The 12797-nt window shown below is 45.7% G+C and overlaps 1 protein-coding gene across 1 annotated transcript in view; it reads left to right on the top strand.

Moving 5' to 3' along the window:
• LLGL2 (LLGL scribble cell polarity complex component 2) overlaps positions 1–9130 on the top strand; it is a 52028-nt gene extending 42898 nt beyond the window's left edge. Inside the window, exons 18-26 of the mRNA XM_050920609.1 lie at positions 322–438; positions 2063–2229; positions 3108–3372; positions 4100–4253; positions 5135–5175; positions 5646–5693; positions 6445–6487; positions 7177–7238; positions 8408–9130. Coding sequence (XP_050776566.1) covers positions 322–438; positions 2063–2229; positions 3108–3372; positions 4100–4253; positions 5135–5175; positions 5646–5693; positions 6445–6487; positions 7177–7238; positions 8408–8415 — 905 coding nt within the window. The 3' untranslated portion in view covers positions 8416–9130. The remainder of the gene's footprint in view (positions 1–321; positions 439–2062; positions 2230–3107; positions 3373–4099; positions 4254–5134; positions 5176–5645; positions 5694–6444; positions 6488–7176; positions 7239–8407) is intronic.
• The last annotated feature ends 3667 nt before the right edge of the window (positions 9131–12797 follow it).

The following is a 12797-nucleotide window of genomic DNA, read 5'->3' as shown; positions in this document are numbered from 1 at the left end:
ATGAGTTCACCTTTGGGGAGAATTTGAAGTATGTGGTTTTCAAATAGGATGAAGCTTCTTTAGTCTTAAATACCATTCATAGTCTCTTCACCTCTGACTGCCAAAAGTCAATCCCCTGACAAGAAGAGGATGTGGTTCCCCTTAATCCTGCTGGGGATGCATCGGATACCAAACTGATACTACATCTGAATTTCCCTCTAATCATGTATGTGCTTGGGTTAGTGTAAGCATACACATTTGCATACAGACAGCAGAACCACTCCATCGTGTTTAAAAGTTCCTGGAGAGACATCTTGCTCATGGGCTTTGTCCCTGCTCCAGGTTCTCGCCACTGCCCCTCCTTGTGGGCAGGCACCAATGGAGGCACAGTCTATGCATTCTGTTTGCGTGTTCCACCAGCGGAGAGAAGGATGGATGAGCCTGTCAGGGCAGAGCAGGGTGAGTATCACTCAGTACTGGGAACGTGAGAAATGGTCCTAATGGGATCAGAGGGGCTGCTAAGTACTGCTAGAAAGGTGCAAAGCTGTTAGTTAAAAATGGAGAGCAAGATGACTTGGAAACATTATGATTGGCCAGGAGAAGAGATCAGATGACGTTTAGAGCAATAGGAGCTTGGAGTTCAGCTTTTGCATATACAGTAGAACCTTAGAATTACGAATGCGTCGGGAATGGAGGTTGTTTGTAACGCTGACCAAAACATTATGGTGGTTCATTCAAAAGTTTGCAACTGAACATTGGCTTAATACAACTTTGAAACTTTACAATGCAGAAGAGAAATGCTGCTTTTCCTTTATTTACATTTAACACTGTACTGTACTGTGTGCTTTTTTTATATTTTGGTCTCTTCTTCGGCCGGATCGTGTACTGCTGATTCCAAATGTGGTGTGTGGTTGACTGATCAGTTCATAACTCTGGTGCTCATAACTGAGGTTCTACTGTAAATTGGTTCTACTATCCCCCGAACCTCTCTAGTTTTAATTCCCATTAGGCTGCTGATGAAGGCACTACCCCTATACTCAGCCATTGAACTCTGCCAACAAGACATTTTCTCTCCCCCCCCCCCCCCCCATCCTCCACTTTCTAGTTTATCATTCTGATGGGGGGCCCATTATGTCCCTTCGCTCCACCCTTAATAGTACATGTGTATAGGTTTAAATGAGCCAGTTCTCTCAAACATGGTAAAAGTGGGACTCTGCTGTCTTGCTCATTTAAAACTCATTTGACCTTGTGCACTTAGTTAGGAGACAAAGACTCTAATTTATGGGCCAGTGGAGTCCATGGACCTTGCCTAAAATTATCACTAAAAGGTGACTCTTTGGAACCTCCGTACGCTAAATGTGACTGTTTTGAAAATGACTGTGTCACCATTGTGTGCTTTTGCCTGTGGCGCTAATCCAGGAGGTGTTAGTTCAGAGCAAAAGTATATTAGGTGACCAGCATCATTTAATTATTCCAGCTTCAAATACCAGTTTTTGCAACGACACTTGCTTGGACAGTTCGTATCAGTAGTAGTCTCAGATGACATGTTGATGGATGCTTTGGGGAAACCTACAATAACAGCCTAATCCATTTATGTATTTCTTAAACCCTTGTCAGTTGGAATTTGAAAACAATGTTTGAATTCAGTTTAAATGCCCATTCTAGTTAAACTGAATTTTAAAGCTGTTTGACCTAACAGCATGAAAGGAGTTGAATTATTAGATGCACATTCTAGCCTAGGATGACTTTAACATGGCTGATGAAAATGCTTTAGAAACTACTCTTGGTAAAATGTCATTTCTAGAATCATGACTTTAGGGTAAGCAGTTAACTAACATTTTCTACAGATACAGGTGCTGGTGCATAAGCAAAGGAAGCAAACACAGAGAGCCACATAGGTCTCTCCTTTTATATTAAAAAAAAAAAAGTTTGCTAGATGGAGGACTCTAGGTATAGAAATGCACCATTGTCTCATTTCAAGAGGATGTGTGAGTTCTAACATTGTATGCTTGTCACATCCTCTTGACTGGTATCATACCTGTGTTTTTTTTTCCTCACCCTTCTCCACATCTTGTCTGTCTAGCCAAGGAAATTCAGCTGATGCACAGGGCTCCTGTTGTGGGAATACTTGTCTTGGATGGGCATGGCACTCCCCTCCCAGAGCCGCTAGAAGTAGCACATGATCTTTCTAAAAGTCCTGATATGCAAGGCAGCCATCAACTTCTTGTGGTGTCTGAAGAGCAGTTTAAGGTAAATACAGTCCACATGCATCTCATCTGATATAAATTCCCTTTAAGATATTAACCTGTACTCCTAGAGATGGATTACAGTAGCTGCTAGGAACTGCAGTGTAGGATTAGGCTGCCTGGCCCACAGAACATTAGACTTGGTGTCGGGGAAGAATTAGTGCATGAAATGGACAAGTGGAAGTGGGAGTTTAGCATAATGCAGATGGAGAATATACGAATGTTTGTAGATTTATTTAAAACTCAGCTGCAGTAATTGGCCATTGGGAGAAGATTTGGATTCTGCAGATTAGCGTTTCGGGGACATGACTCTTTTTAAAAAGGACACTGAGAATTGGCAAGTGTTCAAAAATTGTTCTCACTGTTTTTGCAAAATAGTTCCATAACCAGTAATTGGCTAGTTTTAAGGAAAGAGTCTCTAGGAATAATTTATCAGAGGATCTCCTTGACATTTTAATGTGGTAGAGTGGGCTGTTGGGTTAATCACAGTTTTTCCCTGTGGATATACTTTATGGCTGGAGGGGAAGGGGTTTGAGAGGATGGGAGATAAATTGCAGACCCTCATTAAGACTTGAAGCCTTACATTTTCTCCCAGTGAAGTCAGTGGCAAAGTTCCCATTGACTTGAGTGAGAGCAGGAACAGGCCCTGAAGTTGAGACCATGGCAGGCTACACTTATGCCTGTTCAGTATCCCATGATATCCAGGCCTCATTTTAAGCAGGAAGGCAGATTCAGACCTTCATTTCTGTGCATGCTGTTGGGCAAAGGTTCCCTATGAATCAAGGCTTTGTTAAGCAGGAGGGAGAAGCACCATTCCTGAGCTGGGGTTGTGGGCAGTGTACAGCATGGAGATGTATTATGTGGCTTTTTTCCTCCTGGCAGGTATTCACGCTACCCAAGGTTAGCTCCAAACTGAAGCTCAAGCTGACAGCTCTGGAAGGCTGTAGGGTACGAAAGGTGACAGTCGCTAACTTTGGCAGCTGCAAGACTGAAGATTACAGTGAAAATAACCTGGCCGTCCTCACTAACCTGGGAGACATTCAGATTATCTCTCTGCCCTTCCTCAAGCTGCAGATCCGCTACCCCTGTATCCGTAAGGAAGACGTGAGCGGCATTGCTTCCTGTGTCTTCACCAAATATGGCCAAGGTAATGGCACAAACAGCGTAAGCTCCCCTAGGTCACTCGCCTCTGCCATGTCTTCGGAACCCTTGTTTCACTGTTCTTTAAACTTAGTATTGGTTTTGCTTCCATAATGAGCACACTGAATCCTCTTTGTAGCCATTCAGATCCAACACACATCAGGTGCTAACTCACCTCACAGTAGAGGGTGGTGTCCGTTGTGTTCCATATTTCTTGACAGACCTCAAAATAAGACTTCTGTATTTGGCATCTTCCTGGGCTGCTGGATAGCTCTTCCTGAGTCACTGCTCCACAACACTGTTATTTCAAACTGGCACCTGTGGAAGAGCTCCTCCCAGGCCACTCACTTTCCTCTTTCATATCTCCAAAAGGGAGGGAACAAACCCATAGTGCAACTGTGGAAAGAGTGGGTGCTGCTCAGGCTCTTGTCCTGGGGGTTGTAGCTGAAAGAACTCTCAAACTGCAGGTCTCGGACACATGGCACACAGCTTTAAAAAGAGCACAAAGCAATCATCAGTTGGTCAATTGCTGGTTTGACCCCTTAATGAGGCAGGTGCAATATGCTTCTCCAAAGCCCCAGTGCATTAGTTTGGAGGAAATCTAAACAAGATGCCCTTTCTGTGGAGAGTAGAGTACAATTAGATCTCATTTCCTTTTAGGCTGTGATTCTGGATTTTGGCTCCTGAACATGCGTTCTCTCATGAAGCAAATACCCTTTACATTTCCCCTCTAGGTTTTTATCTGATTTCACCATCAGAGTTTGAGAGGTTCTCCCTGTCTACCAAATGGTTGGTTGAGCCCCGGTGTGTTGTGGATACACCAGAAATTACAGGCAACAACTACTTGCACAACAAATCTGGCATGGAGAAGGCTACAAGGAAATCCAGGTAGGACTAGCTAAAAAGATCTCTGTAGGAGCACCGTGCCTCTCTCTCATTAGCGTTTCCATTATGGCTTGTGTTTGAAGAGTGGTCTACTTCTAAATCTAGTCTCCCTGACTTGATCCAGACAGGACCATACTATGTGAGTTCTAAATGGTCTTGTCGTCTGCCCTTCTCCTCCTCCTCCTCCTCCAAGCTCACTGTGATACATTATCTTGTGAAGCCAGAGAACCCTTTCTTTCCAAAAAGGACTGGACAGGGCTTCCTTTGAAGACTGTTGACAGCACTCCAAACTGATTGCCATGAGGTAGAGCCCTGCGCAGGGCAATTCTTCAATCCTACTCCTCTATTATGGCAGCGGGTGCTGCGGGACTTGAAGGATTCCAGTCCCGCAGCAGGGCTCTACCATAAGACAATGGAACTTTCTCCCTGGTCCGTTCCCTACCAGCTGTCTTACATTTCCCACTACCAACTTTCTATGAGTGACATCTTTTGAGGGCATTGCATGCAACTTCCACCTCTCCACTCATTTGCACTTTGTCATATTACTTGTTTGCAGTCTATTATGTAGCAAACCCGACTGTTGCTTTGTAGTTTGAACCCTGATGTTCTTCCTTGTGGAAGCAGATCTTCCCTAGAGGTGATGTGTTTTGTTGCAAGTCCCCTAGGAGGGGTTTTTAAGAAAAACTGAGGCATTCTAGCCAATGGGGACCTTCCCTGTCACCCACCATCCTAATGCTTCTCTCAGCTGCTTGCTCGGGACACCCCTCTGTATTAGCATGCGTGCTCTGACTGACCCAGAGGAATCTTTCCTTTTCTGATCTGCCAGGTATTATGTACAAGAATCTGCTTGTCTCTCTGATACCTTTTTGAACCTTCTTCCCCAGGGAATCAGGCAGGAGTTCTGGTGACCCCGGAGAACGTGATGGTAAGCAGGCAACAAATGTATTTATTTAACTTAGTGACATGTATAAACGTTTTTTAAGCCTTTGTGTTTGATGGTCATATTTTCTTCAAAGAAAAGAGGTGAGGAGCTGTAGTGTTGGGAAGAGGGAGATGGTTCTCTCTTTGTGAGAAGTAGTCATCTCAGAACCTTCAGGTGACCTGGATGTGTCAGGTTCTACAGCAGGCTGATCTTGGATTGTTTTTAGAAAGGGAAGCCCAGTTGTGCTATGAAGAAGAGATTGTGGGTGAGAGTGTGGAATCTTTGACTATTTAACGAGCACGTTGCTGTGATGCTGTCTCTAGAACAAGCCAAACTGGGCTTAATAAGTATCCACCTCGTTTTTTGTATTTGTGGTGTTTCCCATAGTGCCTATCACTGTAGTGTTCTATGTACATATTGCCTTTATTCCCCATGAAAAGTTATTGGACATCAACCTGTTTTCTGCTTTTCAGAGAGGAAGTCTGGGAGGTTGATGGAACATGCCTTACTCAATGATGAAAGTGAGTGAGACAAAATTGGAGCTGCTGGAGGGGCAGCTGCGCTGGTTGGTGGGGGTGACGTGTAGCCTTCTGTAGTGGAGGCATGGACTGTTCATCCTCCTGGTTACGATAGACTGTTGCAGCTCCAGAAAGTACATAATGCCAGAATAAAATGATTTATTTGCATTACTGAGCCCCTGGGAGCCTCAGTAATGGACTGAGATCCCATTGGGCTAGGTGCTGGACAAGCACAACAGAAAGATAGTCCCTCCTCCAGAGATCCATATCAGCTTTATTTCATGGATTGGTGAGGGTGGGAGTGTCCTAAGGAAAAGAGATGATAAAGCTCCATATAGCTGCCTACCTGCTTCCATTGTTGCCTAACCCTAATATACACAAGGAACTTCACTTTCCAGCAGTACCCAAGAATGAAGGGCCAGTTGCAACTGGCTATCTTCCTGGACTGCTAGCATGCTGGTGCTGGCAGCATTTCTTCTGGAGACACACTTCTGTGTGCCAGCTCCTTATTCAGAGTTTTTTAGTTATGTCAAAGGCTGGTGCTACAGAAGAGGCAGTGATATTTAAAGGCCTGACAGTCATGGAGGAGGCAGGAAGACAGGTTTTAAAGGCCATTCTGAAATGAGATGCAATGGAAGTAGCATGTGCAATCAAGCTCTTAAAACAACCTCACTGTAAATGTTTACTGATTCAAGCAGAGGATCTTGCACATCTGCTCCGACTTCTCACTGCTCTTTAACTGTTTGCTTTCCAGAAGTTCTGAAGGAGATCCAAAGTACCCTGGAGGGAGAGAGAAGGTGAGTACCTGTGACCAACCTTCCTTTCTCCCTGGTGAGCTGGTAAAGGTGGGAAAAATGGGGAGAATATCCAGCACAATGGCAGATATTGTTGCAGTGAAGCACTAGCAACTGCTCGTATGTGTGTGTTGCAAACTGGTCCAGACTGAAACTTGTTCTACGCAAGAACTCCTCCCTTGAGTTTTTATGAATAATCCTTTGTCTCTTTCTCTTGGAGTAACAGAAGCGATCACATTTCCATATCCCAAAGGAGCAGGACTCTGAGTACTCGCATACAGGTTCAAATCAACCCACATTACTCTATGGGCAGGCCACATGGGCTTAGGTGACTGAAGATGGGACTTGGGACAGGGATCTAATCCTGGCTCTGCACTGACTGTAACTTGGACATGTATCTCTCTGCTCCAATTCCCTATCTCTACACATAGGCAATAAGTTACCTCATGGGTGCTGGGCTCTAACTCCTGTCCGCAGAACACTTTGAGCTGTTCAGGTGACGGGCTATAGAAGTGTAGATGAATGACTGGCATTACAATTGGTGCAAGATACTTTTAGTGCTTGGTGGGGTAGGAAACCCAGGGTTTCCAAGGATCTGCGGAGAGGATGAGTGACTGCCTGACACACCTGCATGTATCTGTCCAGATAGTGATTGCATTGCACTGATGGACTTTGCTCCCTTGTCATTGCAGGAGCTATGGAGAGAGAAATTCAAGAAGAATTCACGTAGGACATGGACTAAGTAATGGAGGAGGTAAGTGAAGCCAAGGGTATTTCCAGGCTCTGGTGCAGCAACATGAGGCAAGAAGCGAAGGGTCGGCAATCCTAACAATCTGGTGCTTTACGTTTACATGGCACTCTACAGCGGCGGTTCTCAACCAGGGGAACGTGTACCCGGGGGATGTGCAGAGATCTTCCAGGGGGTACATCAACTCCTCTAGATATTGGCCTAGTTTATAACAGATACATAAAAAGCACTAGCAAAGTCAGTACAAACTAAAACGTCAGACAGACATTGACTTGTTTATACTGCTCTGTATACTACACACTGAAATGTAAGTCCAAGATTTATATTCCAATTGATTTATTTTATAATTTATATGGTAGCAAGGAGAAAGTCAGCCATTTTTCAGTAGCATTGTGCTGACACTTTCTTGTATATTTGTCTGATTTTGTAAGCAAATAAAGTGAGGTGAAACTTGGGGTACACGTGACATATCAGACTCCTGAAAGGAGTATAGTAGTCTGGGAAAGTTGAGTCTCACTGCTCTACAGATCACCTCATCTGACTGGATGGGAGCCTAGTGGCTGCCTGATACCTCTGTCAGTGTTTGAGCAGCCTGGGTGCCAGCTGAACAAACAAGTGCTGCCCAGTCCTGGATGGAGTGATACAAGTGCCTTCTAAAACCCTGTCTTGCATTTTAAGCTGTTGAAATTTGCTGTGGGCTCTTTTTGGGAGACCTGCTGGTAGAGAGGGGCTCTCTAGCTGGGAGCATTGGGGCACGCAGAACTCCTTTGCATGTCACTATCCTCTCCATCTCTTTGCAAGAAACCGTGAGCAGACTAAGCTATGGCAAGCCTACGCTGCAGCATTGCTGCTTGTGCTGCATTCAGCACAGCCATGGCGGGAAAAACCCCTTACAAGGTATGTTTGTCTAGCCAGAGGGATAAACCAACTTATCTGACGTGGATGTGCAGGCTGCCTGTCTTCTCTAAGGGAGTGTCTGGCAGCCAGGGCATAAGGCCTGTTGGGATTTGCATAAGGATGTGAGTTGATCTTGTGAGCATTGATGTGAACCCCAAATTAAAGATCAGACTGGCATGAGCTCTACAAACCTTCTACCCAATATGTTCCTGAATTGGTGAGGGGGAGTTATCTGTCCAGAATGATCCTAATATGGTGCCACATATTCTTTCCCTAAGCGGAATGATCAGACCTCAGCAAAGCCGCTGTGACTTCCTGGCATTGGATTGAGTGCCATAACACTACTGACTGGGAAAGCCGTCCCATGGAGAGGAGGCCTCTACTTCTCCCTGCACAGCAGGAGACAAAGCTGCAACTCACTCATGTCTGCCTGCCTCTTCTCTGCCTCTCCCCTTCGTGCCTCACCAGAAACCACCACCTCCTCCTGGAGTCTGCCTTGCTCGGAGGCCAGAGGCAGACTGCCTGCTCTGATGCACCACAAGCCTCTGTGTACGTCTTTGTAACTATTTTTAATGTTTGCACAATTCTCTCTTTTTCTACTGGGTTGGGTTTTAAATTATAAATGTTACTGCCCTGGGTGCAGAGTTTTAATAAACACACTGTTACCTCTGAGTGGTATAAGATTATTTTTTGTACAATTTGTTTAAATTGTATGGGTGTTTTGTTTTAATGGAAACTTATTTTAATAATGTACTTTTTAAAAAAAACAAAAAACAAATGAAATAATATATCTGTCATTTTAGACCCCTGTGGCTGCTGTAATTGGTATTTGAATGAGGCATTCCGGTTAGGTTTTGTTTGACGGTACTGTTAACTGGTTTTACAAATTTGGGTAGAATCTATTTTTGTAGCTGTTCAGATTGGAGGAAATTTAATCGAACTTGATTTGTCTCTCAACACTACGTTGCTCTTTTTTTGAAATAAATGAAAACGCTCAATTACCTTTGTGGTCATGGTCTTCTCCAGTATCTGCTACTTTGACAAAAGCAGGGACTTGCTCCTTTGCATGGTAGAAGCAGAGCAACTTCAGGGGTTGGGACTCTCACCAGCATCTGCTCAGAAACTCACATGAAAGGCCAGTGTTGCTGATGAACCAATTCTAATCAGTGCATGTGTCTGATTAGAGGGAGGAGCTGTTAGCTTTCACCTTCATGCTTGCCTCCTTCACCCACAGATTGGAGGGGCTTATGAATCCACCCCTAGAAATCTGATCTAGAAGCACTTCTAACTCTATCACATAGTAATTCATAGCATAATTAAAAAATCCTGGGGATTATCCAGTGCTGGTACTGAAAGCTAGCTTGGGCACAAAGGGGTGGGGAGGAGAAGGGGAGGCTGTACAGTACATCCAACCAGCTGTGAGCCTTGTGGAGAAGCTTTGATTCGGAGAAACACTTCTGTAAGAAATCTTTCCCTCTCTCTCTCCATCCCAAATCATGTGTTATCAAGCTAAAATTGATCTCTTGTTTTCATTACTAGGCCGTTAATCTCTTCCCCACTCCACTTCTGTTGGAGGATGAATGTTGGTAAGGAAGAGGTGAATGTGTTGATCCACTGTTCCAAATCTACTCAAAAGACTTATGAAGGAGAAGTTGGACTTGTTTAGACTTCCTGGTACTGGGGGCTACATAGCACCTGTGTTTGAAGCAGTAACTCAGCTTTTTCAAGTGCTTGCTCATGTCCATTCACATTAGGTTTGTGTGCCTGCCACATGCACTGGTACCGGAAGTTTTTTTTTCTCAGCCCACGTCCAGACTAACCCGCGGCATCGGCGGGTTAAAATCGATTGCTCGGGGATCGATATATCGCGTCTAGTCTGGACGTGATGTATCGATCCCCGAGCGCGCTTACATCGATTCCGGAACTCCATCAACCCGAACGGAGTTCCGGAATCGACATGGAGAGCCGCGGACATCGATGCCGTGCCGTCTGGACGGGTGAGTACCTTGATTTTAGAAATTCGACTTCAGCTACGTAGCTGAAGTTGCGTATCTAAAATCGATTTTAATACCCTAGTCTGGACGTGGCCTCAGTGGTATCCGTAAAGGACCAGCTCTGGCGCCCTCTGGAGTGGCGCATGTATGCACAGTGCAAGGGGCACTGCTGGCTCCTCCCACCCTCAGTTCCTTCTTACCAACAGTGACGGTGCTGGAACGTCCTTTGCTTTGGCAAACCTCCCTGTCCAGAACTGTTCGTTGTGAACTTTTCTCCTGTAAATAGTTACTAAAGTTTTTTTTTATTAAGGAATTCAAATAGGTTCATTGCTTTTATCTCAACAAACACACATCCTGGGATATTTTTGAAGGGCTTGTGCTTTCTACATCCAGCTAACAAAGCCAGTTCCTCTATGTGGTTCAGCTGGAATTATGGCTCTGTTAGGCCAATTTCAGATGAAAAACTCAGAGGAATTCATAAAGAACACACCAAACATTTGGTTTGTTACATTTAGCCGTGGGACCTTCAGCAAGCTGTGAATGAAAAGTCCTTTTAATATGCATGTCATCACAAGCTTTTTATGCCCAAGTAATACTGCATCAAAGCCTATCACTTGCACTGAATTTAAAATAACATTTTTTTAACTTTATTTGAGGATTAATTTATTAAGCCATTGTGTAACACAACAAGAATCTTCAGAAAAAGTTACTGAGCCAAATTCATCCCAGGTGTCATCCCATAGTTCCCTTAGTGTGTTAGCTAGTTGGAATGCTTGTTCTCTTTCCTCCCTGCCTGGACCTCTAACTGCAGACTGATGGATCCTCAGTACTGTGGCTTAGGATTATATCCTCCAGTTTTTCTGCTTCGTCTCTCCCCATCCCTCTTCAGGGAACCCTCTCACAAGAGCCTGTTTCGGCAGCAGGTGCAGGGCCTTCTGCAGGCGGGAGCTGTGGAGGAAGTCCCTCTACACCACAGGGGCTAGGGGTTTTACTCCTGTTACTTTCTGATCCCAAAGCCCAAAGGGGGTCTGTCACAGAGTTGGGGGAGACAAGGCCCTGCACCCCCAGCTTCCTGCAATTCACCATGACTCTCAGCCAGCCAGTAAAATAAGATTTATTTGGATGATAGGAACACGTCCAAGACAGGTCTTGCAGGTACAGACAGTAGGATCCCCTCTGTCAGGTCAATCTTGGGAGGCCTCCAACCTCAGCAAGATGCAGATCCAAGGGACATGGTCCCCAGAGGAGCTGGGGTTGCACATAAATGTCAAGGAGCTCAACGCAGTCTGATTAGTCTTCCCGCCACATTTGACTGGCAGAGTGGTGCAGGTGCTGATAAACAACATGGCCTTGATGTTCTACATCAACAGGCAAGGGGGAGCATGCTTGTTAGCTCTCTGTCAAGAAGAGCTCCATATGTGGGACTTCTGCATCCATCATTCGATCCATCTGGAGGCTGCCCACCTCCCCGGCATGAGGAATAAACTGGCGGATCACCTCTGCAGGTCCTTTTTTCCTCTCACCATGAGTGGTCGCTCCATCTGGGGATGGTCCAGATGCTCTTCCAAAGGTGGGGAGCTCCCTGAGTCCATTTGTTCGCCACCAGATGGAACAGAAAGAGTCATCAGTTCTGCTTCCTGCAGGGTCTCAGCAAGACCGTCCCCTCTGAGGTCTTTCTCCTGTTGTGGTCGGGGGATCTGATGTACACATTCCCGCTGATTCCACTGATCAGCAGGGTCCTGTCAAAGGTCATGACGACTCGTGCTCTGTCTCTTGATCGCCCCAGTGTGGCCATGCCAACATTGGTTCAGCACATTGATGGACCTGGCAGTAACTGCCCTTTGTTTGCTACCCGGTCGCTCCTACCTCTTGTTGTAGGATCACGGCAGTCTCGTGCACAAACCTCGCCTCCCTCCATCTCACGGCTTGGACGCTACATGGCTGAACTCAGAGGAACAGACCTGCTCTACTGAGGTACAGCAGGTCCACCTGGAGAGTAGAAAACCATTCCTCTAGAGCAACGTATCTGGCAAAACAGGCAAGGTTCTCCCATTGAGCATCGGAGCGTAGCATCTCCTTGATGCATTCGTCCCTGCAGTCCATCTAGACTATGCTCCACCTGAAGAACCAGGACCTAGCCCTGTCTTCCATCAAGGTTCATCTAGTGGCCATCTTGGCCTTTCACTCACATGTCCAGGAAAAATCGGTGGTCTCGCTCGAGATGTCTGTCAGGTTCCTGAAGGGCCTTGAGAGGCTCTTCCCATGGGTTGGAACCCAGGCCCACAATGGGACCTCAATCTGGTCCTCGCTAGACTCACAGGCCCCCCCATTGAGCCTATGGGCTGTTGTCCCCTTTCCTACTTGTTGTGGAAAGTCACTTTCCTTGTAGCAATTGCATCGGTGACGCAAGTGTCAAAGCTGAAAGCCCTGATCTCAGAGCTGCCATATACAGTGTTCTGCAAGGACAAAGGTACATCTGTGACCTCATCCAACCTTCCTGCTGAAGGTAGTCTCCTCTTTCCACATCAATCAGGACATTTTTCTTCCAGTATTCTGTCCCAAACAGCACTCGAGTGCTGAGGAGAGGCAGCTGCATGCCCTGGATGTTAGGCACACTTTGGCATTCTATCTGGAACGTACCACGCCCTTTCGCAGGTCAACCTAACTCTTCATC

Source organism: Gopherus flavomarginatus, chromosome 12, assembly GCF_025201925.1.
Source record: "Gopherus flavomarginatus isolate rGopFla2 chromosome 12, rGopFla2.mat.asm, whole genome shotgun sequence".
Lineage (NCBI taxonomy): Eukaryota > Metazoa > Chordata > Testudines > Testudinidae > Gopherus > Gopherus flavomarginatus.
The sequence above is the reverse complement of the archived record's forward strand: the minus strand, read 5'-3'. Positions and strand labels throughout refer to the sequence as shown.